General features: G+C 38.1%; 1 protein-coding gene across 1 annotated transcript in view; it reads right to left on the bottom strand.

The window, feature by feature from the left end:
- Positions 1-1,407: 1,407 nt before the first annotated feature.
- The window catches only part of LOC118823500 (latent-transforming growth factor beta-binding protein 2-like), a 153,142-nt gene continuing 129,646 nt past the window's right edge, over positions 1,408-24,903 (bottom strand). Inside the window, exons 29-38 of the mRNA XM_036593176.1 lie at positions 15,652-15,777; positions 14,290-14,439; positions 11,112-11,312; positions 10,219-10,305; positions 9,576-9,704; positions 7,514-7,654; positions 7,225-7,401; positions 6,384-6,671; positions 5,606-5,755; positions 1,408-2,975 (exon numbers count right to left, since the gene is read on the bottom strand). Coding sequence (XP_036449069.1) covers positions 2,800-2,975; positions 5,606-5,755; positions 6,384-6,671; positions 7,225-7,401; positions 7,514-7,654; positions 9,576-9,704; positions 10,219-10,305; positions 11,112-11,312; positions 14,290-14,439; positions 15,652-15,777 — 1,625 coding nt within the window. The 3' untranslated portion in view covers positions 1,408-2,799. The remainder of the gene's footprint in view (positions 2,976-5,605; positions 5,756-6,383; positions 6,672-7,224; positions 7,402-7,513; positions 7,655-9,575; positions 9,705-10,218; positions 10,306-11,111; positions 11,313-14,289; positions 14,440-15,651; positions 15,778-24,903) is intronic.

Below are 24,903 nucleotides of genomic sequence, written 5' to 3'. Positions count from 1 at the left end.
TGTAGTGTAAAGCACTGTACAGTACAGGGCGCTTAGAGAGAGAGGGCCAGGCAGGGTCTGGTACTCTTTATAGAACCTTCACATTTATAGAACAGATGCTTAGGGCAGTAGTGGCAGGACAGTTCAAAGGGGGATGAAATAATATAAATCTGAAATAGATCTGGAAAAAAATTTGTTTTGGTAATGAGTTTTTTTTTTACTTGCTATCTGAAAGGGTACTTACATAACTTCAACAAAAAAGGCAGGAGCTGTTACCCCCCCATAACCCACCCCGCCTACCCTGTGTGTACTCCAAGGCCACCATGATCGCCTTTCTTTAAAGCCTTGTTGTTAGTCGGGAAAAGGTAGAACCCATGCCAAAGTGGCCTGCCTTTGTAAACAGTTCATCAAGACCTTTATTTTGTCAAAACTAAACAATTGTTTTTCTCCCACTGCAAACCAAAATAGTGCATTTAAATAAATAATGCTGTGTTATTACAAGAGATATTTTGTGACAAACTAAAAAAATGTGTGCATGTGAGGGGGCACGCTGTTGACGTTAGTAATAAAGAAATGAAAGAAATCAGTAAGTGGTTTTGGTTTTAGATATTGAAAAGAATAAGTTTGTACATGAATTGGTTAACTTTGTCAAATAAAATAATTCATTAAAAATCTTTTTGGTGTACTGTGTGAATGTGTAACAGAATTTAAAGACTGCACTGAACAGGACATCAAAATTTATTATGTTATTATGCCATAAACTTGTTTCAGGAAAAAAAAAACAAAGATACTACTCCAGATTAAAGGACGATTCCACCATTTTTTTTCCACAAATTGTGTAATTCAGTTGGTGAAATCTAAACAGTCATTCAGAATGTTTGGATGTGAAATGGTGCATTGTAGAGAAACTTATTGTCTTATAGTGGTGGTGATAGGAATCAGTGGGTTGCAATATCCACAACACAAAAATAGGCATTTTATTTACCATCTAAATGACCTGTGGAAGTACACATCTGCTGATTGGAATGTTGCTAAGGGTAAAATAGGGGTAAATCTGATAAATAAAAATTATTGGGTACTAAAGCCAAATCTTTGTCTCAAAACTATAGTAAAACAATGCCTCAGGCACCAGGCAACATACTCATAACCATTTTGTGTAATAACTTTCTGTGATGTAGCTTTTTAAGCATTAAATGTTCCAGATGTCTGCTTAATATCACCACCAGAGTGAACAATTTGGGTATCTCTACAACGGAGCATTACATATGAAATCACTCACTGAATGAGTTTGTTTACATCTTAATGATCGAATTATGCAGACATTTTGAAATTTCTTATTACTGTTGGTGCTTAAAGGTGTAGGAGTGAGCGCTTTAGGATTCAATTTGTATGCAATTGTCCCCAGTAAGACAGCATTAAAAATAATGACACAAGCAATGCCATTTTCTTTTTCAGACTTTAATGTCTGGACACAACTACAGTCAGAGGTAATCAAAGCAGAATGAACAAAACATGGTAGACCACAGTTTCCGATACAGGGGGCAGTTCTACAGCCTACAAACACCATCATATATCACGTTTAAGATTGCCTTCCAAAATGCCAAAAATCAAATCTGCTTATGGGAGTTACTTCATTTCTAGGCACGTACTGAGCACAGGCGGTAGTGATTACACAGTGCACACCAAGACAGACACTGTACAACAGGGATATTAAAGTGACTCAGAGGACTGCAGCGTCTACAGGAATGTGTTCAAAACATGCACCACCCACACATATGACAAGTTAGGGTCTTTTCTTAAAGAAGAGCTCTGGTGGTGTTATAATACCTACCTGAAGACGCTGCAGGCCTCACTGAGGAGCCACTGCAGTTAAATAACTGTCTTGTATAGTATTTAGTCCTGCGCATCCCTGTAAATCCTCTGTTTCAGCCCCAGTGGTGAAATGTTAATGTGAAATAGTTAAGCAGGGCAGAAAACCTTGTCTACAAAAGTGGACTGCATTTTGTTTACCTTTAAAACAGATTACAATCTGTTGAATGTCTAGCCAGCAAAATGTATGTATGTATGCATAAATTATAATTGTAAGTAGGCTATATGATCTAGCAAATGTGACATGTTACCTGTTGCTGAAAATCTCTGGACTATGTGATTGCTGGATTGAAGGCACCACATAACATCGGTTAAAAAGTGCAGTCATTCCATAAAATTACATTTCATTGTCTGCTCCACAGGGCAGGATACATACACTTTATCTGATACAGTGTAAACCACTTTTTTTCATACATAAGATAGTGTTATAAAAACATTTGTACAGAAATCTATAAATCTACAAGGTTAATCAGATTTTTTTTGTACTTTTTATACCTTTTTGGTCAAACAAAATATTGAGTGTACTGAATGTATTATTAGAATATGTAACAAACCAATTTAATACATAGTACTAGATCTGTACAAAAAGTCCAAACCCCCCTCAATGAAGCCTTGAGTGACAAGCCTGAGCTGGAATGACCTCCAATAACAAACTTAGTGTATTAACTGTGCATAAAAATACGTAATAATTGTTTGCGTGTGATGCTCAAAATGCTGTGCGACTGTTTTTTTGTGCTGGGAGTCCTTCAAAAAAATAAGTCATTTCACAGGTCATCTTACCACATGTATGATTTTTTAAAATCATTACTCTTTATGTACAAGTCTGAATGAGCAGTACAGAGTGGGAGCTGTTTGTGTGGATGTTTAGAGCTTAGCTGGCTTGGCTTCACTGATGCAGGTTTAGGTTCAGTTCATTAGAGCGGTGGTGGAGGAATGTGAAGGAGAAGCACGTCACTTCCCCTCAGTACGGGGGGCTGCCGCTTGGTCCTCTGGGATGCACTCATGGGGCTTGGAGGTGGCCACAAAGCCTGGCAGGCAGGTGCAGGTGTACGAGCCTTCTGTGTTAGAACAAACTCCGTTCTTGCACAGCTCCACTTTGTCACTAATGTCCTTACATTCATTTATATCTGAAAGAAGAGAACAAACAATTTGAGCTTCTGGCTGAGCCGGACAGAGGAAAGTTATTTAGCTCAGCAAGTGACTAAAACGATGAGGCATGTGAGACATTTATATCTCAACAACAGTTTTCAGTAGTGTTTGAAACCTAAAGGTCCATTTTTATTAAGGGCCACTCTTCATTTATTTAATTCCCAGTGAAAAGTTATTCATTTTTAGGAGATATTGCTGAAGAGATTAGAAGGAAGATAAGAAAAGGGAAAGTCAAAGGAGAATAAGTGAAAAAACAGGAGTTTCCAAAACTGATGTTCAAAAAATTATTTAAAAGTTATAGGGACAATTGGACTCTGAACAACTGTGCAAGACCTGTTAGACCATCAAAACTGTCTCCATCAGATAAACAGCACTTAAAACTTTCATCTTTGAGAGAGAGGAGAAAATCAAGGTCTACTCTTGCTTCAGTTCTGAAAAAATTCACAGGTGTTTCTGTCCATCCTTTCACTGCAAGAAGACAACAACACTATTAGTCTGAAAAGATGTAACTGTGAAGCTGTTACTGAGAAAAGGAGATAGACAAAAAAGAAAATATGCAAATCAAACAAAGAAGCTGCTAGTGCTCTCAATACAATGGGCTGTATCATGAGAAACAACAATTATTCTGAAAAACCTGATATTATATTTAGCTGTTGAGGCTTCTGTGTAATTTTCTGTTAAAGGTATTTTCTGATTTTTCCTGATGCTGAAAAATGAATAAACTGCCATTTTGACTGGAAACATACATAAATGAAATACATAAATGAATCATCTAGGTCTTTTGCACAGCACTGTAAGTGCTCTTTAAAGAGGCCATATCATGGAAAATATAGTAGTATGTTAAATTTAAACCACACCTTTCACTCCCCAGTCCATATATGGACACTAAAGTACAAAACTAGCCTGTTTTGAATCCATTGTTTCTTTGATATCATGAAATTTGAAGCTTTATATATCCACCTATTCAGTCTGCAGTGGTCTACATTGATTCACACTGAAGCAATGAGGCACAGCACAGTGCAGTCAGAGGACAAAGGCTGCGACAGAAAAGTGTATTCCTAAATTCTAAAAATGGGATGTAATTCCCTTTAGCACAGAGGTTAGACATTGTAAGGTTAGACATTAAGTAGCTCTGCTTTTGGTACCAATGGAGTCATCAGTTAGTCTATACTATTACCATTAAGTCTTGGATTTGATGGTACAGAAAGAAACATACTACCACACACGGATGCGCATGGCACACAGACTTGGCCGAGAGCACCTCTCCAGAGAGACCTAAAAGAATGCTGGACTGCCCCCAAGCAAGCTTTTTAAAGAAGATTCGTGTCAGTGACAGAGCCCCCTTAATAAAAGATGCACTTTCTCTCCAAGCACGCATCCTTATCTTGCCTTGGTTTTCTTTCCAACAATGTTCTTCTCTGTCAAACTGAAGAAGCCCTCTCTTCTCCACTCAGTTATGTAATTGTTCAGATGCCCCCTCTGCCAGCTGCTCAGTGAGTCAGCTAGCATCTTGTATTGCTTTCAATGTAAGCAATACTGAAAAAAGGTCAAAATCAGATAATGACTCAGAGGTTTTGTGCATCCACTGGAGAATTTGTATTGCTTCGTTAATTTTTTGCCATGCGGTATATAAACTGTGTACTTATTTCTAAGGTTCTAAGCCTCGTTGGAAGATCTCAGTGACTCACCACAAAGCTTATTTACCAAAGTCATTTGTTCTGTTTCATAATTGTGGTGCATATTCAGTATGTAATCAGATTCTTGGACGGTGCTGTAACAGTAATCAAGTCAAGCAAACAGAGAAAAGTTCTTTTTTGTTATATCCACATAATACATAATGTGGGTATGATTCAAGGATTTTGGCTCGCAGGCACCATCATTCTGCTTGGATTTAATGTTATAGTGCAGATGACACTTTGATCATTCACTTGTAATTGTGATTCACATGGACTAATGCACGGCCATTACTGTCAGCACCCTTAATTGTCCAAGCACATGATGAGAAACATTTTTGAGGGACATCCAAGAGTTGTCTCTTTAAGGGACGATTCCTGTGAATGTCTTTGATTGAGTGTGAGTGCACTGAAATGCATCCAAACTTCGCCTCAGTCACATAATCCTAAAACAGCATGGAATATGGAAATTATTGATTTTTCACCCTAAGGAAGGTTTTTGGCTGCCAAAGTCTAAAATTATAGTTTCTATTGGAAGTTGAAAAGGACACAGAAAAAAACTGGAAACTTTTGGAAGCTTGTCGAACATAGTTTTATCATTTTTGAGGAATTTAGAGAACCATAATATGGCTCTACTTAAGGATGAAGTATGGAGATTGGACGTATTTATGGATTATAACACATTGTTACATCTTTAACAAACTTCAGCTTATAACTCCCATTGCAGTGAGAATGAACAGCAGGAACAGCATCTTCTGCATTGTGGTCCTCGGTAGCTTTACATTCCATGTTTAGTAGTTGGCTCTATTTGATATCATATCTTAGCTTCTGGCCTGCCAGATCAGTGGTGCTGATGGATGTCAGTGGAAAATGCCATTACATTCAGAACTGGCTGTAACTATATTAGGAGAAATAAGGGAGAAAAAGGGCCTTACCAATGCATGCCATCTTGCTTAGGTCAAGTTCATAGCCATCAAAGCAGTCACAGGTGTAGCCCTCTCGCACGCGAACACAGCGGCCGTTTTCACAGCCATTCAAGATGCCACACTCTTCTGCTTGTAAGCCTTCAAAGCCCTCATTATGACCTGACGAAAAACAAGAACCATGGAGTTACAAGTATGTTCATGTAACATAAAGAAGATCAGTTTGTTTGATGCAATGCTACTACTAGGGATGAGCATTTTAACCAGTTTGAAAACAATGAAGGTTCAATATTAATTTACTGTGAGCAGTTAGCATGAGAGATGCTGCATACTTGATGATTAGAGTTGATTTAGTGCTATATCATTTGTGTTTCAGGTATATGCAAGTAAACATACCCTTCAGTTCATCTACAGTACAATAATTTTACTTAGACTGTACAAATCATCAGTTATTTGAAATGTTTCCATATACATCTCTGCTTAGATGTTACCATTTCGTTTAACGTGATACATAATATCAGCTGCTTTTGTCCCAACAATCTTTGTAATTCTACATCAAACATTCAGGCAAAAAACTTCTACTAACACAAGATGATTTTTTTTTCCAATATATTTTTATTTGAACATCCGTTCATCCAATACTTCAAATATTTTAGACATCCATATTAATTTCCATCTCTATTAACTACGAATATTTTTGAGGTCATTTATTCACATTAGAATTGTAATAAACAGATGTTCCCTGATTGTGCATGCACAATTATGCTCATTCTATTGTAATATATGTTACCCATGTATGGGTCCACTCGGTGGGGTGGCTGGTTCTCCCTGGTTCTGTGCACAGGTACTCGCACTGCCTCTCTGGAGCCATAATCACTTGAGGAATCAGGGAAGATGGGGCCGGTCAAAGGTCCTTCAGGGGTATAGTAGGTGTCACCTCCCAAAACCCCATAGCTATCCCAGTAAGGTGGTTCATAGGGTACATCAGGAGAGGCATCTGGTCCATACTCAAAGCCTGGTCTCTCTCGTAGACTGTCTGAGCCTCTCTGAGGCAGGTTACACAATTGGGCAAAATCACCTATGTGGAGACACGTCACAACTGTTAGTTGCAGTCGATATCAAGTACAGTATAGTTAGCTGTCATTTCAGATTGAATCAGGAGAATGTCTCTATGATGCTTGTGTGGCCTTGTATTATATCACCTGGATTCATACAGCGACTGCAGTGGAATCAGCCCACTTTCTTGAGGGATGCCTTTTTTTAAGCAAATGACAGCCACAAAGGGCAAATTCAAAATACTGAAACATGCAGGTATGTTCCATTTGGAAATCAATATTCATAAGAAAAGGCACTGGATGTCTTTCACTGAATCAACCAAAAGAATCTGGCAAGCCTCTGCAAGGATAACGTAAAACACATGCTCTCTAATATTCATATTAACCAAAGCTACAGGGGTTGTTTGGGGGACTCTGCATAGCCTCAATCATATCCACTATATTCAAATTCAAAAGTTAAATTTTCTTGTCTCCAGACATTCTTAAGGAAATCAAAGCGTTTGGTACTGAGACTGTGTGTTCTTCCACGATGATGAGATGCTTTTATCCAGTCATGAGTTATCATTAAGTACTCACTAGATGTTTTCAAGGGGCACAAGGCACACTGTGCACCCCAGGCAAGACCATAGAGACAGCAGCACTCTGTGTAGGTGGTCGATGTGTCCAACATAGGATGGGAACACATTCTGTCATCTTTCAGCTCCTGCCAGCAGATGTCCATGTGAACCTCATCCTCATCAAGCTCATGATCACCTACCAGTAGAAACAGAGAAAGTAAACTATGAATAAATATAGAAAAATAGAGCAAACAGATATGCTCTTTAATGCACTCTCTCTCTCAACTTAGTGGGGATCTATGCCTCACCATCTGTGCTGTTGATAGAGACGCAACGACGCTGTGTGCTGTCCAGGACCAGTAGAGGGCTACAGAAGCAGCTGAAGGAGCCAGGTGTGTTCAAACAGGTTCCATGTTCACACAGATTCTCCTCTATACATTCATCATAGTCTGAAATACATTCACAGAAAGAAAACATCCTTAGAACATTAAGCTCATAATTATATACCTATTTCATTCAAATACAATAAAATCGAGTCTCATAACATTTGACATTATTGAATGAAGTATATCGCTGATGTTGGAAGAAAATCTTGTATCTCCATTTTTGTCGTTTTTCAGTTTTTGACAATTTGAAAATTCCTGTTGTCCTTTACATTTTGTATAAATTTCACGATGAATGGACTAAAAGAAACGGCCCAAAATGACTTGGAAAAAAATCTGGTTCCATTGACTTGCAACCCCATTTCCAAAGAGGTTGGGACGCTGTGCAAAATGTAAATAAAAACAAAATACAATGAAGTGCAAATCATTTAAACCCTATATTTAATTGAAAATAATACAAAGGCAACAAATGAAACGTTGAAACTGAGAAATTTAATTGTTTTTTTGAAAAATATTTGCCCATTTTGAATTTGGTGCCAAGAACACCATGTTTCAAAAAAGTTGGGACGGGGGCAACAAAAGGCTGGTAAAGTTGTGTAATGCTAACAAAAAAAAACCTGGTGGTTAATTGGCAACAGGTCAGTAACATGATTGGGTATAAAACAGCATCTCAGAGAGGCTGAGTCTTTCAGAAGTGAAGATGGGGAGGGGTTCACCACTCTGTGAAAGACTGCATGATCATATAGTGCAATAATTCAAGAATAATGTTTCTCAACATAAAATAGCAAAGAACTTTTGCTTTTCATCAAGTTAAAACTCAAAAGAAAAAAAGAAATCATATATAAATAGGATCCAGGAATGCTGCCACCTTCTCTGGGCCCGAGGTCATTTAAAATTTAGGTGAAGTGGGAAAGTGTCCTGTGGTCCGACAAATCAACATTTGAAATTCTTTTTGGAAATCATGGACACTGTGTCCTCCAGGCTAAAGACCACTCAGCTTGTTATCAATGCACAGTTCAAAAGCCTGTATTCATGATGGTATAGGGGTGCATTGGCGCACATGTCATGGGTGACGTGCACATCTGTGAAGGCACCATTAATGCTGAACAATATATACATGTCCAATGGCTCTGTTTTGCTATTTTGCCATTTTTTTGGCATGGATTGGTTCCACTTATTTCCTTGGATGGAAGGGTGACTTCTTCATATTATGATGTCTGTTCTACATGATTTCCTGTGACACATATTTAACCGGTAGACATTAAATATAAAATAGATTACCATGTCTCAAAAAGATATGGTATCCATTATGGTGTACCACAGGGATCTGTACTGGGTACCTTTTGTATTCTCATTATAGCTGATGCCTTTAGTTACATTATTTAATACCTTTAGTTACATTAATTAATAAGCATGGTTTCAACTTTCACAGCTTTACTGATAATGCACAGACATACCTGTTAGACAAGATGTTTCATCTAAATCATTTGGTATATTGTCTTTCTGTTTAGACACTGTATTATAGGTTAAATAGAAGTTGCAATAGTGAATAGGCTGCCTGTTTCCTTTAGAACTGACTTCAAGATTTTATTAACTTTTGTTACGAATAAAAAAAATACAGTTTTAGATAGATATTCATGCTTTAACCTTTCATAGGTGTTTGTTTACAGTGTACAATCTTGTCTCTAGGTCCTGTATTTTTAGTCACATTTGGGCTCTCTGCTGTCTTTTTTGAAGCAATGCTTTCATCCGACCACCTCTAGTGGTTTATTTTCTTTTTATTTTATACATTGTCTGCTTCTTATTCTTATCTTTTTATCAGCGTGTGTTTATTGAATTATTGTTTATTAATACCATGTTTTTTTGTTAGCCTCATTTACACAAATCTTGTTTTAAGTACTTTAACCTGCACTGTAAAGTGTAAAAAGCTCTATATAAATCCATTAATTAAGCTTATTATTTATGCAAATAAATTAGCATTACTTACCCACACACTCCATACGGATTTTGTCGTAGTAATAGCCGTTACGACAGGAGCAGGAGTAAGTGGAGTAGAAGTTTAAGCAACGACCATTTTTACAGATTTCGGGGCCAAACATCTCACATTCATCTGCATCTGTGGGCAAGAACAGAAAAGTACCCTGGGCTTACAAGCTGACAAATAATGGAAAACTTGCCATGCCTTGAAAGTCAACAGAATACCAAAATCAATGCAATCAAACAGACCAAAACATTACAAAACAAATATCAAGAACAGCATTCAGAACACCAGGCTTTTTCCAATGAACAGTGGATAATAGGCCTGGTTTTTGTCCTCTAACTATGGGAGGATAAATATCATCAGCATGAAGGCTCTTAGCTTCTCAGACATGATGCAATATAAACTCTTTAACGTCCACGTTTGAGTCACTACTTAATTTAGAGCATGTTTAGGTGAGGTCTCAGGGTAAAGGCACATTCAAAAGTAAAATATGTATAAATGAAAAGAAAAGGAAAAAAAAAATTGTAATTAAGTTTTGACCAAAACAAGTGCGCTAACCTTGACTGTCAGTCCCACATGTAATCACAGAAGCACACAGAGGGTATATTTTCAGTTAATTACAAACAACAAGCAGCAGATGCAGAAGTACCTTTGAACTGGAGCTGACTAAATCCTTGCACTGAGGAGATGACTGTGAGAATACCAGAGCCATGTGGACAGAGCCAATCATACTCCGCTGAGGACAGAACAAACAACTCAAACATTCAACAAATCAACAACAAAACAATCAATCCAAATGGCTTAATAAGCATAAACTAGGCATATTTTTGGGGGAATTTAAATAAAACATTGACTTTTTATATTTATCAACTGATTCAGAGTTAAAAACACATTTCAGAATTTTAACTGACTTTTTTGCTCTGAATGCCCCTGTCTATTAATTATGTTTATTTTATTTAAAAAATGACCAAACATTCCATTTTGTCACTAGAAAAACAATCATAACACCACCAAACGTTTCGGTAGTGACAATTTGAGCAAAATTTAAACAGAACTCAATAACACTAGCCAGTATATGACTAGCAAACACAAAAAAAGTGTACATAGCTGCAGAAAATGTGTTTTCCCTGGTGGCAATTCTTAATGTTACATACTGATTTTCAGACTTTGGGTAATGGAGATGATTTAGTACATACTTGGTATATATGTAGCCTATTACTGTTTCAATTGATGCTTTGGGTTTAAATAGATCATAATCCTCATAAACATCTAAGGTTTTGAATACTTAATATATTTTAATAGATAAAATAAATAAATAAAAATAAATAACAACAATTAAGTATTCAGACCCTTGTTTACAAGGATTATGATCTATTTTAACCCAAGGCATATGACATTATCTTGTTGTATATATCATATATTGATGATACTAACAGGACCTCTAATAGATAAATCTTAAGATGTTCAAGTTTGTATTATTATTATTATTATTATTATTATTATTATTATTATTATTAATGTAAAACAGCCTAGCTGCTGTACCTTGTCTTTTGACTGGGCAGGGGTGGATTTCACAGTTGTCTCCCCAGCCTGCACCCACAGTGCAGCAGCACTCCTGCTTTGTTACATTACGGGAGAGCACGTTTTCACATAAGTTTGCATCGTTTAGGTTGTAGTAGCACTCCTTTCTCTGTTCATCATAGGAAACCGGAGGAGGAGCTTGGAAGACAGGCCTTGCTGAGTCTGATATGAATCCCACATGTAACACATAAAAAATTAAACAGTCAGAACACCAGACGAACAGAAGGGCAAGGATGTTTTTCAAAGCACCTAATTAAAGGAACATTTCAGTGAAAAAACAAATTTACACAATTTTCCCCTTATTCCAAATGATGAGCCAAAACATATTTGATGTTTGTTTCTTTAGCATAGAAGTTATGAGGCTAATGTAGCTAACAAGTTATGGAAGTGTATATACTGGAAGACAATTAGTTTAATACAAACTGCAAGCCTAAATCTTCATGTGTTTGCCTCAAATTAAACTGAGTAATTCCAAATAGACTGTCAATGTATGAAATGCTGTTATCTATACAAATTAAAAGTATGTTGCATAGCTAATAATGGTAATGGCATCGATCTTAAACCTGTTTTTTGTTCATTTCTGTAGATAGCAGTATACCATTCATTAGCAGAAAGCACATAAGCAAGTATACTTGACTTTGGACTTGCTGAACTACTCATTTAACTGACTGAGAAGTCACTAATCCGTGTCTCAGACTCCACAGCCTGAAATGTAAACCTGAGGCTCTCCTGTAGGCTGCAGGAGATCAGCTTAGTCACGGGAAAGCGGAATCATTGATCACACAATGCTGTAATGTTTATCACATATTTCCAGCACAGCTTGACACGACCCCGATCATTGTTCCATGGACGCTGGCCACTCATATCTAAACAAAGAGCTTAGTCAAAATCTCTAGTACAGTCAGCAAGCCATACTTTTTCACTCAGTTGATTTACACATGTCAAAAAGGCAACATACCAGAATGTACAAGGGACTAAAAACACATACCTGAGGATTTTTCAAGCTTTTATGTAAATATCTTTTGTTTGGAAATACAACAGTGATACCACAAGGACAGGCCAATTTCATATCTGGAGGTAAGGTTACTGAATTTGTTCCAAGTCACACTAAATGTCAGTAATCTGTTTGTGTTCAAGGTTGCAAAAAATGTTTCCACGCATGCACTGCCAACTGCTATACTAAATCCATGTTTGTCTTGAAACAGAATTAACTTGACTGAAACTTGGCTTTCGTAGGCTGTCTGTGTCATGTGGAAGATGGAATATTACGTCAGAATGAAAGATAGCTTGGCTGCTTTGGTGCAAATTGGTCATGTATTTCAGTTATAGAAACATGGGGATTCCATTCATTTCAAATTGTATTCACCTGCTGCACAAATAAAGCCATTTAAACAATTTATACAACTCCATTTCAGAAAAAGCTGGGATGTTATGTTAAATTAAAATAAAAACTGATTTGTAAATTAATTTAAACTGTACTGCATTGAAAACAATACAACAACATTATTTGATGTTGATGAATAAACACTTATTTCAATTTTGATTTTTGCAACATACTTCCAAAAAAGTTGGGATGGTAAAGTATTCATCACTTTGTAACGTTGCCATTCCTTTTCACAACACTTAAGACATTTAGGGACTGAAGACACCAAGCGATGAAGTGTTTCAGGGGTAATTTTGTCTGATTCTTCCTGCAAACAAGTTTTAAGATGTGCACCAGTGCATGGACTTTGTTGTTGCATTATGCAGCATATGTTACTCCAAAATCTCTACGTACTTTTTGGCATTAATGATGCCATCAAAGAAGTGTAGGTTACCTTTGCAAATGGCACTGACAACCTCATACCATGACAGACCCTGGCTTTTGGACTCACTGCTGGTCTGGAGCACATGGCATCCATATCCCCTGAAATATTGATTTGTCTGACCACAACGCACATTTTCACTGGTCATGGTCCATCCCAGATGCCTCAGAGCCCAGAGAAGTCAACGGCACTTCTGGACAGTGTTAATATAAGACTTATTTCTGGCACAGTAAAGTTTTAACTGGCATTTGTGGATGTAACTACATATTGTAATGCTTGACAAAAGGTTTGCCAAAGTAATCCTGAGCCCATGGGGTTATACTGCTTATAGACAGTTCTCGATGCAGTGCCGTGTGAGGGTTCGGAGAGCACAGTATTCAGCTTAGGCTTGTATTCTTGGCCTTTACACACTGAAATTCCTTCACATTCCTTGAATCTTTTGATTATGTTATGCACCATAGAAGGTTACATATCCAAATCCATTCCTGACTTTCTCTGAGGAACATTGTTTTTAAACATTTCAATCATTTTCTCATGCATTAGTTGGCAAACTGGCTATCCTCGACTTATTTTTGCTCTAAAAGGATGAGGCCTTTTCTGGATGCTGCTTTTATACCAAATCATGATTACAATCACCTGTTCAAATCACATCATTATTTAATTATTTTACCTCATTACAAGCCCTAAATTGCCCCCCATGTCCACTTTATTTGGAATGTGTTACAGGCCTGAATGGCAGGAATGGATGTATATTCCCAAGTGAAATGAAGTTCCAACGACCAGACCAACATGAAATTTTAGAAAATCACTTTCTTTTCTATTTTCCATACCTTTCAAACTTTTTTTCTGATTTGGGAATATACATGCATGTACATTGCGGTCCAAATGTCTGAGACCTCATTGGAATTCTGGGAATTATTTAATTCAAACTTGGAGACAAACAGAAATCGTTACAATTTTGAAACACTGTAGTAAAATATTATGTATATTTTTTTCATTCAAGATTCTGCACAATTTCTAGGTCACTATTCAAATTTAAACAATTTTTGTGACTGTGTGAATTTACAAAAAGGACAGATTTTCTATCTATTCCACTGAAGCTCATGATGGATCTCAGGTTGATTTGATCTACTGATCAGAGGCTTCTGCACAAACTTGTGGAGACCATGTAAATATTTCAAAGATTTGACTTTTTACTAAAGTTATTCTGATGATAATATAATTTGTAATGAAATTTTGTGTATTAAATAAAAAAAATAATGCACAATATATGCATTTTCAAAAGTGGTCTCAGACTTTTGGACCCCACTGTATGTATGAGTTTGTTTTCTTACCTGGTAAGTCAGTACTGCGGGGGCTACACTGGCTAGTAACAGGGTCGAACTCCTCATTCTCACTGGGGCAGATGCACAGGAAGCTTCCTTCTGCATTCTCACACAGAGCCTCACCACACAGGTCGCTACGTGTCTCACACTCGTTTACATCTGTGGAGCCAGAAAGACACATCTTTGGCCTAAATCATTCACTTAAATCCACTTTATTTCAAACACCCATCTTGTACTTCCTTTCATTTTATGAACTTCACCTACCTTACAGGTCTGCTGTATAGGTGTATAGTTACGGGCCTCTATGCCACCTACCCTATTCATCATTGGTCAATTTCTGACCACAAGGCCACTAGTAACCAGATATTGTTTGTGTGGGTGGACCATTCTCAACCGAGCAGTGACACTACAGTGCGTGTGTGTGTTGCTGGTACAAGTGTAGCAGGCAGAGTTTTTACACACATCAGTGTCACTGCTGGTTTGAGTGGTCCACCACCTAACAAGGACACACAGTGGGGCAGAGAAGAAAAGAGGCACCAATTATGGACAGTCTATCAACGTTTTGCACATTTAGGCAAAACCAGCTCTTTGACAGTGTTAAAAATGTACTCAAAATATTAGGAAAAAGCTGTTTAAAACATAATTTTTCTAAAACTATTTTGTTTGGTTTTTATTACCTTTGTTAAATTAATTGTGTGGCATATTTGGTGATATTTACAAGTGTTCTTATCAAAAATAAATGTTTTTGAAAAACTGCCTTTTTTTCTCTGAGCAGAAATAATGGCAGCCGCGTTAACACAAAAAATAAGACAATCCTTTCTCAGTTGTTAAAAAATAGTCAGCATTTACTATTACCCTTGATAAATAAGAATAGGTGCTTCATTATAATAATCTCTTCCCAGTATTTTGTGCTTTGAGAGGGAAATGCGATGCAGTTTTATCACTAAAAATCAGTTTGATGGAAATGAGCAAAAATCGCAAAAATTCAAAAATGTTACTTAATTTCATTTTATCACTTGCAATTTGCACAGAAACAGAGCTACTAATAAGAAGTATTGCTCTTATGAAGCGTCAAAAGCTTTTTGACTAATAGCTCCCTCTTGTGGAGAAATTTCAGCCAGATGAACATAAGTTAAGCAAGCGAGTTACAAGCCAGTTCTTATCGGCGCTTCTGACCAAAAAATATCCACCTAACAATAATTCTGTGCTTGTAAGCTGCCCATTAATGAAGGACTAGAGGATGGCTAATGTGATCTACCGTCTCAAATTACACCAGTAACGTGGGGCTACAAGCGAGGGCTTTCTGATGACATGGCCAGTGAGTATATATACACACACATTTAGATACAGAGTTACTGCTTTCCTACATACCAACACAGATTTGGCTTTCAGGAGAGTTGGTGTATCCTCGGTCACACTGACAGCGGTAAGATCCATCTGTGTTCTCGCAGTAGCCATGCTTGCCACAGATTGTCTCATCCTCGCACTCATCAATGTCTGGAAAGGAAAGCAATGGCAGACAGAAAGCAATGTTAAAAATTACACAAATGGATCGGATTTGAGGAATCATTCATATTTTCAGTGTAAGCATGTGTGGATAGAGTGGAGTGGTGCTGATACGCTTCCAAGTGTTGTGAAAATAATTCAGTGGTGCAGCTATAATCATGTAATAGTTATCAACACTCTTTCAAATATTGGACAGCGACCTGCCTTGTGTTACTCAGTGCTGTCCCAAAACAACATCAGTCTCACTCTTTACCACCATCCATAACAACAATCATGATTCCCTGAAGTGAATATGAATAGCTAAACATTTTCAGTGCCCCCACTGTTGTCATTTACCTTTCATCAAGTTGCACCACTATTTCATTCAAATGATGTTTGGGACTGGATAAACAGGAGACCTGTGGCCCATAAACTGGACGAAATGTGATTCTCTTGCTCTTTTTGGCTCCCCATATGTACAACAAGAGTGTACAACAGTGTACATGCATCTGGAAAGCTTCAGGCTGGAACATGGGGGCTGTGGAATGACTCGTTGCTCACTTAACAGACCTAGGAGGTCAGATTATGTAACCGTGTGAAGCCTTCAGCTTTCTCGTAGGCCACTTAACCGATGTTTTATAAGGAGAAAAATGAGTTGAAAACTTTAATGTCCCACGTCTGGCAAGAAAAGAAGCTCTGAGAAATGCTTTATCCCCAAGTTGATCTCCATATCAATCATTACTTGCCTATTATGGAACAATACAACGCGTCAGTTCATTTTTCATTAGTGCCGGATGGACACGCTCAAAAACAGGGTCTACAGGCAGCGATTAATCAGAAGTAGATTAGTTTTGTTTTGTCATCGACTCTTTGGTCAGGGTTTGGCCAAGTCTAAATATGAGGAGTCCTCCTTAAGAATACCGGCCTTTTTTATTCCTTTGTGTGGTGTCAGCGGGATGTCATTCGTGTTCACTCAAGCTATTTTTCAGGAGGCCAAAAACGAATGAATTGAATAAGAAAACATTACATAACGTAAGATAACATAGTAACTCAGCACTTAAAAAGCACAAAATGTTTCACCCACACCAAAGGGATTGGGTCCCTTTGCTGGCCAAAGTGAAGGATAAACACAAAACTGGCACTGTGGCTCAGTAACTTTACAATATATAACAGCACAGCAACAAATCAAAGCCATGCTGCATGCATATACACAGCCCATTCTCTGTGTATATTCCACATGGCTGAATAGTCTGGAATATTGGCACTAAACCTCTCCATCTCACTGCAGACATTTGTTAGCAATTTCTTCTTGAATACATAATTTGAATTATGCCTTTGCAAATAGGGAGACAAGCCCAGGACATGAGACAGAAGGGCAAGAAAGGCTGATTATAATTGGCTGAAAAAATAAACACACAGAGTGATTTTTTACACCTCAGTCACCAGTGATTGCTCTGTGGTATATATGATGAACCACTGGTTAATGTTAACCTCAAAGTTGAAAGGATTAAAAACCCCCAAAGCCAATGTCTCGATGAGCAACAACCCAAAAACCAGTGCCTCAATTCTTCTTGAATACATAATTAGGATTATGGACTTGGATAAGTGGCAATTCAAGCCCAAGACATGAGACAGAAGGACAGGAAGGCCTGATTATAACTGGCTGAAAAAACAAACTCACTGGGTACTTTCAAATCCTTAATAGCAATGACTGTTCTGAGATATATAAAATGAACCACTAGATAATGTTAAACTAAAAGTAGACTAGGATAGCCCCCTCCCAAAACCAATGACTTGATTAGCCAAACCTAAAAGTAATGGCTTGATTAGCAACATCTCAAAACCAGTGGCTTGATTTGCATCAACCCAAAGCCAAAGACTCGATTAGCAACACCTTAAAAACAAATGATTTGATTAGTAACACTCAGTGACTTGATTAGCCAAGCCAAGCCAAGCCAAAGCCAATGGCTCAAATTAGCAACACCCCAAAAAACCAATGGCTCAGTCATGATAACCATACACTAGAAGACTCTGAAAAGACTTAAAAGACTGAAGTCTGACAACCTCTCACATCTAAGGACAATGTCACAGAGTTTTCAGTCACAGACCATGATTTTGCGAAGACTGGGGATCTTGCAGGGTCACTATTTGCAAGACTGCAACAGGATTTTTGAGATTATTTCCCATCATGCATCTGGTGGAAATTTACAAGAAGAGAAACTCTTTTCCGTCTCCACTCTGTAGTGGTAAGACATGGTGGCTGGGAATGCTCAGCCCAGTTCACTGTAGAATTGTATATCGCTGTTGTCGGAAGAAAACCTCGTATCTCCATTTTTGCCATTTTCCGTTTTTTGACATCATTTCGAAACGCCTGTTGCACTTTACATTGTGCATAAATTTCATGAAGAATGGACCAAAAGAAATGGCCCAAAACTACGTGGAAATAATTCTGGTACATTTTGGAGATACAAGGTTTTCTTCCAACATCTTCAATAATGTCAGAATGCTTCTTAAAGTCCTCTGCACATTTTCTTACATTACTGTTACAGGCTCAGTGAACCTGAAATATTAAAAACGGTTTACATTTTTAAGTTAATTTGATTGTTTTAAAGTGGACAGAGATTTCAGGCACTCACGCATGTATTTTCTCCCATGCACTCTTGCTGTCTATCGTGCTGCACACGCGACTTGCTCGTCTGCTGTCACGCGCACCCCTGGCATGTCACTATCTGCATGAGCCAAGACTTAAAACTTATAATAATATTAAACACAGTTCATTTTATTGCCGCCAGACTTAAGACAGCCATTCTGACCACCTCACACTAAACGATTGAGATGATGCGAGCACAATGTAACTTTTGCAAGACTCTCATGATTTTTTTCAACATTGGAACTTTGTCTGCAACAGTGAAATCGCTTGAAAAGTCATTTGGTATAAGGCTGGCATTAGTAACACAAATGGTGAGCCAAGCCAGAAGGAGAATAAAATTTGATTTTGACATACTGAAAAAAAAGAAACTTTAGACCTCAAATCACCTATTGACCTGTAGTATATAGTACAAACCAATAATGTTAATGTTTGTTGACCAGAATCAAACCCCAAAACAAATATTCAGCCAATATTCCCATTAGCTTTTATTTGATGTTTTAGTTGTAAAGATGATCATAAAGGTTTTTACATTGTGAAGATCAGATGCGAACCATACAAATCACACAACAATCTGCTTGATTGTTGACTAGGCACAAAGACCTTTAATTAGTACCTGGCAATCAAGTACAAAAGGGGAGCTACTGCTATTTGACATGCTTAGAAAATTACAGTGGAGCCTACAACAGCCTAACAAAGGACAATGTTTGGAACAAGAGAGAGAATTTTCATTAAACACTTTGCTGGGTGTTTTTGATCAGAAAAAAGCTAGGCCTAGGTAGAGGGGCTGGAGTGAATGCTTCCTGAAAAGTCTGGGCAGTCAGTAGAGGCGGACTCCCACAGAGCAGCGCTAGCCTGCGGGTGAACTAACGGGACAGGAGCCAAACGGCTGGAAAGCAATCAGACATTGAGTGGTCAGGGAATACTACATCAGCGCCAAAACTACTCCAGCTTTAATAAGGTTGCAATAGAGTGTGAATATGATACGGCACTGTCTTTATAATTCCACTGAAACACACAGTCATGTGCAGATATGTTGTCCAAATGAGTAGATACACTCTCACTCCAACACACATGCACACACACCACAGTGCCATAATAAACCCACAGTCTAGTCGTTGAATCCTCAGGGTGGGTTGAGGGGAAACTCTAGCCCATAACTTAGGAGAAGCCTTTTATATCTTTCTGTAAAACATTTCCTCTGGTGTCAGAAGCTTAAGTGGGCTTTTGAACAACACTGTGAGTGGTCAGGCCAGCTGTGAAACCCCAGGAGAAGGTAACAGGAGAGTTCAGCTGCTACATCAAATAATCGGAGAATCACATTTTTTCTCCTCCTTTTTTTTCCTGAAAGATGGAAAAAACAGGACTTCCCCCCTGTAAGCTACATGATAGCACGGACTATCACATATCATGGCGGAAGGAGAGGAATCAGTGCCAAAACTTGCTTCAACTGAGTTCTCGCTGATGTGAGGAACACTGAAACCACACAGTGCAATTATGACTGTCAGAGAATAAGAACACACATGGAAGTCTCAGCGAGAGCAGACCATGGCTTACGCATTATATGACTCCATCATAATTAGTGACTGGAAATTAAGAGGAACTGAAATTCTTTTCCTGTGTCATTATACTGACCACTATCAAGAAAACTAAAAGCACAGAGGAGCTTATGCGCTTTCTGATTAAGAACATGATGCTCAAATACTCAGAGGAGCTTGTGATAACTTGATGCAAATTTAAATGAAACACGAAAGCTTTAAGCTTTCAGAGATTTTTCAATTATTTTCAATGCTTATGAACCTCCGTCTGCTCAAAGTATGTACAATACTATGCAAATGTCAGACACTCTTTATTTAATTTTCTAGGTCAAAACAGCCATTAAGGCCATAAAGTTATTCATTTTTCAGTGTCAGGAAAAACCAAAACTAACAAAACTATTTAACAAAGGATGGAACGGTTGCCTCACAGCAAGAAGGGCCTGGGTTTGATTCCCTGGCCAGGCGACCAGGGTCCTTTGTGAGTGGAGTTTCCATGTTCTCCCCATGTCTGCACGGGATTCCTCTGGGTACTCTGGTTTCCTCCCACAGTCCAAAGACAAAGTCAGGTGAACTGGAGATGCTAAATCGGCCATAGGTGTGAATGTGTATATCTGTGTGTCTGCTCTGTCTTAGTGACCTGACGAGGGTGTTTCCTGGCTTTCACCCAACGAGCGCTGGGATAGGCTCCAGCACCCCCGCAACCCAGAAGGATTGTTTGGGAGTATTTGTTTTTCAAAGCCTCCAAAAGTTCAATCTTAGAAGTTAGTTTTGATTTCTGGTGCTCACAATCCAGGTAATCCTGATTATACATCATAATTTTATAGTTCATAAAATTTTACTCTACATCTCAGATCACCAGTTTGTGTTCCAATGCAAATTTTCGTCTTTTATCTATTTCCTTTTGTTCTTGACAGCCTGCATATCCTTTCAGTCACATAGCATTGTGTTGTCTTCTCACAGTTGAAGGTTGGACAGAAACACCTGTGGGTTTTTGTTCAGATCTGAAGGAGCTTGATTTTCTTCTTTCTCCTAAAGATGAAAGCTTTAAGTGCTGTTTATCTGATGGTGTCCATTTTTTCTATATATTTTAATTTTTGTACTCCAGTTTTGTAATAATAAAATAAATTTTCTAATTATTTTCCTTTGATTTTCTTCTTCCTTATGCAAATTAATTCTAATATCTAATATTCTCAGAAATATTTCCTTTACCATTTTAGGTTAACATGACAAAGAAATATGCAAGGGAGCTCAGGTGCATTAGTATAGCTCTTTCAAGGGGAACATAATGACAGTGACTCCTTTGAGAACAGCTTTTGTTGGGAGGACACAGCTATACAATTTTAAAAAGAATGAAAGAGTTAAAGTGGCAGTAGATGCACAAAAGATAAAGAGCAGACAAATAAAATACGGATAGATTTGATATACTTAGTATTGGTGGCTTGTATAATTTTCTGTTAAATATGTTTTCTGCTTTTTTCCTACCACTGAAAAATGAATAACTTGTACTTGTACCAGTTTGACCAGAAACTTAATTAAAAGTGTGGTCACTGACCTTCGCACAGTACTGTACATGCCTCAGTTCATCATAATGCCTCCCCAGAATTACAGCATACAGTGTACAGGGTGTGGTGTAAGGATATATTTCACAGTTACAGTACCATTATGTCTTTTATTGGTCTGACCACTGAGCACACACACACACACACAAACGCACATACACCCTGACGTCTTCTGATCAGAGAACAGCTATAGTCAAGCAGAGCCAAAGACAACCTCCACTGCCACTGGAGACCAGAGAGAAAACATATCTACACCCTTCCAATTTCTTGAAGAAACATTCAGATTACACAGTCCAACCATGACCTTACGCTAAACACTTTTAAGTGGATGAAAAGTTCCCTGAGTAATTGGAAGGTGTGGAGTCCTCTGCTCCACTGCTTTACTGGGACGATGGAAGCACCTTGCCTGCCATTTCCAAGATGAAGTGGAATAAGTGAGCTTTGTCAAGAGGTCTGTGTTCAGAACATGATGTGGCCTAGGGGTGAACGTCTGAGCTGTTATTTAGAGTGCCTTAGAGAGGTTGGCCAAGGTGAGAGCAGCCTGCCAACAATAAACACTCACACCCGCAAACAGTCAGTCCTGATGTAGCACGATTTCTAAGTTTATACTGATGCTTATCTAGTGGAGTTGACTTTCAGTGCTCATGGTACGCACTGTCAAAAATGACTAATGAACAGTTACACAATCCCACCAAAAGTGGTACAAATCTGGGAGGGACATACCCAGAAAGGCTTGGTCATCGATCAAGGCCTGGCTGTCATGACTCCCAACAAAATGCAGCAAATGCACAGGGCTTGGTGCAAACGTTGAAGTCAATGGCATGTTCAGTATATTTCAACAGCACTCCAACTCTCTCCAGCTGGGAGCTAATACAACCTATCAATCAAAAGTCATAATTCAGTATTCACCCTTTTATTCTCTGGTGCTGCCTATTTGGAACCTCTAAAACACTGAGAGAAGACTTGGCCTTCACAGGAAGCAACGCCTGGGAAGAAACCAGGCGTGAGCAAAGTCACAGTTTGTTCAAAGTTAATGAAAGGTCTCAAAACCTTTGAGATCCACAGAAAGAAAGAATTAAACCTCAAGGTCAAACCACATAGAAAGACTTCAAAACATTAGGAAAATGTTATGTGCCTATGTGAATTCACAAATGCGTGTCTTTAGTGTGGTAAAATGTTCAAAGCTTTTTGAAGCTTGGGTTTGTTCCCAGATTGCATTTTGAGGCCAGCAATTATTTGATTAAATGTACAGTAACAGATGAATTATTATGCTATTATTTGCAACTTCACACAATTGCATATATAGCTATTTATGACCCCTTTGGAATTATCAGGATTTCTGCATGAATTGCACTTAAAATGTCATCTAACCTTCATCTTAGTGAAAAACACATGAAGACAGTCTCATCTAACAAAGAGCACATAATATTTTAGTGTCATAACTTCATTGAACAAATGATTAAAAAAAATCTCAAGGACATTGGTGGAGAAACCTCTTTGAATCTGTATACTTAGTAAATAATCAAATCATCCTCAGCATTTCAATGGCACGGAGGTCAGAACTCTGACTACCATTTTAAAATAGTTTTTTTTTTTAGCTGCTCTGTTGATTTGTTTGTGTTTTAGATCACTGTCACGGTGACTGCAACAACTTCTTTAGATATTTAGACCAGAGACAGACACGCAGGAATTTTGTAATACAATTTTCCTCAATCACTGCAAGTCTTGCATAGTAGCTATATTCCCTCCACCATGCTTGACAGTTGGGATGAGGGTTTGGGGTTGGTATGTAACATATTTTCTCCAAACACAATGCTGTGCACATTTACCAAAAAGTTAACTTTTGTCACAGAATATCACAACATTGCTCCAGCAGTTGCTGCAGTCGGTGGTTTTAACAAAAAATACTGAGATGTGCAGTGATTTTCTTTTCTTTTTGCCTAACTTACTTAGTAAACTCAGAGAGACATTGCCAAGCACAAATGGTTGTCTGCAGATCCTAAGCTCACTTGTTTGGGGATTCTATGCTGTGTCCATGCACTGATCTTGGAAGGACAACTAACCCTAAGGAGAGAAGCAGAGATGCTTAATTTCTTCCATTTATAAACTACCTGCCTGACTGTGGAAATTTTAGAAATCTTTAGAAATCTTTTTGGAACCCTTTTAAATCTAATAAGCTATGACAACATTTCTGTCTTAAAGTCTGCTGAAATCTCTTTTGATCAGGCAATACCAGACTTGAGGTTCTGTCGAGAAAGCAGGTGTCTGACACTGAGCAGTTTTTATATGTCGGGGCGGGTCAAACTCACACCTGAACTGATTGGAACACCTGACTCCAATTACTCATTCCTACATGTCATTATCCTAGATGTCCATATGTTTTCACACCAATGACTGTTCAAATTATTTGTTCAAAGAAGGTAAGTTAGTGTAAATTGTAAAAAGTGTGTGCTGTTTGTTAAATAAGACTCTCTTCATTATGAATTCAAGCACACCTACCATGTTGTTTTAATCTGATTTGTTGAAGTGTACTTTTGTAAACCATTGGACGTTCACCCCATTCCTACCACTCTATTATCTTCACAAAGTCTGAACCTCTATAATTATCAAAAACATGTTGAACGTTGCTAAAAATATGGCCCCCACATTTCAATCATTTGGTCAAAAATGACTAAATATCATTGCACAAAAAGGACAGAAAAGCAAGATACGTTGAACTCAAAAAGTTTTACCTTAGTTGACTTTGACGCAGTGTGCCAATTTTGGCGTTAATTATCCAGTCTGGGGTGCTATGCCATGCAGGTAACTATTTCTTGGAAACCACTTGTAGGTAAAAAAAATGGGTTCTGTATCTTTGAGCTAGGCTGTAAGAGAGTTGATTCCATTACTAAATGACCACCATTAGCCAGTCAGCTCAGTGACTTTAAATGTGGTACTATAATAGAGTGTCCTGCTAGATCTGCCCCGGCCAACTGTAAGTCCTATTATTTTGAAACGGAAGCATCTAGGAGCAATGGCTCAGCCACAAAGCGGCAGACCTCACAAACTCATGCCGAGTGTTGAAGCGCATAGCACTTAAAAATGGCCTATTCTTGTATCACTTACTGCAGAACATCAAACTGCCCAATGGAATTACATCAGCACAAGAACTGTGAGATGGGAGTTTCATGAAATTGGTTTTCATTCCTGAGGAACTGCACACAAGCCCTAAGGTCACTACACGCAATGCCAAGCGTCAGTCAGAGTGGTGTAAAGCAGGTTGTCACTGGAGCAGCGGAAACATTCTGTAGAGTGATGAATCAGGCTTCGCTATCTGGCAGTCTGGTGGAGTAATCTTCGGCAAATGATAGGAGAACACTACCTACCGGAATGCACAGTGCCAACAGTAAAGTTT

Source organism: Colossoma macropomum, unplaced genomic scaffold (assembly GCF_904425465.1).
Source record: "Colossoma macropomum unplaced genomic scaffold, Colossoma_macropomum, whole genome shotgun sequence".
Taxonomy (NCBI): domain Eukaryota; kingdom Metazoa; phylum Chordata; class Actinopteri; order Characiformes; family Serrasalmidae; genus Colossoma; species Colossoma macropomum.
The sequence above is the reverse complement of the archived record's forward strand: the minus strand, read 5'-3'. Positions and strand labels throughout refer to the sequence as shown.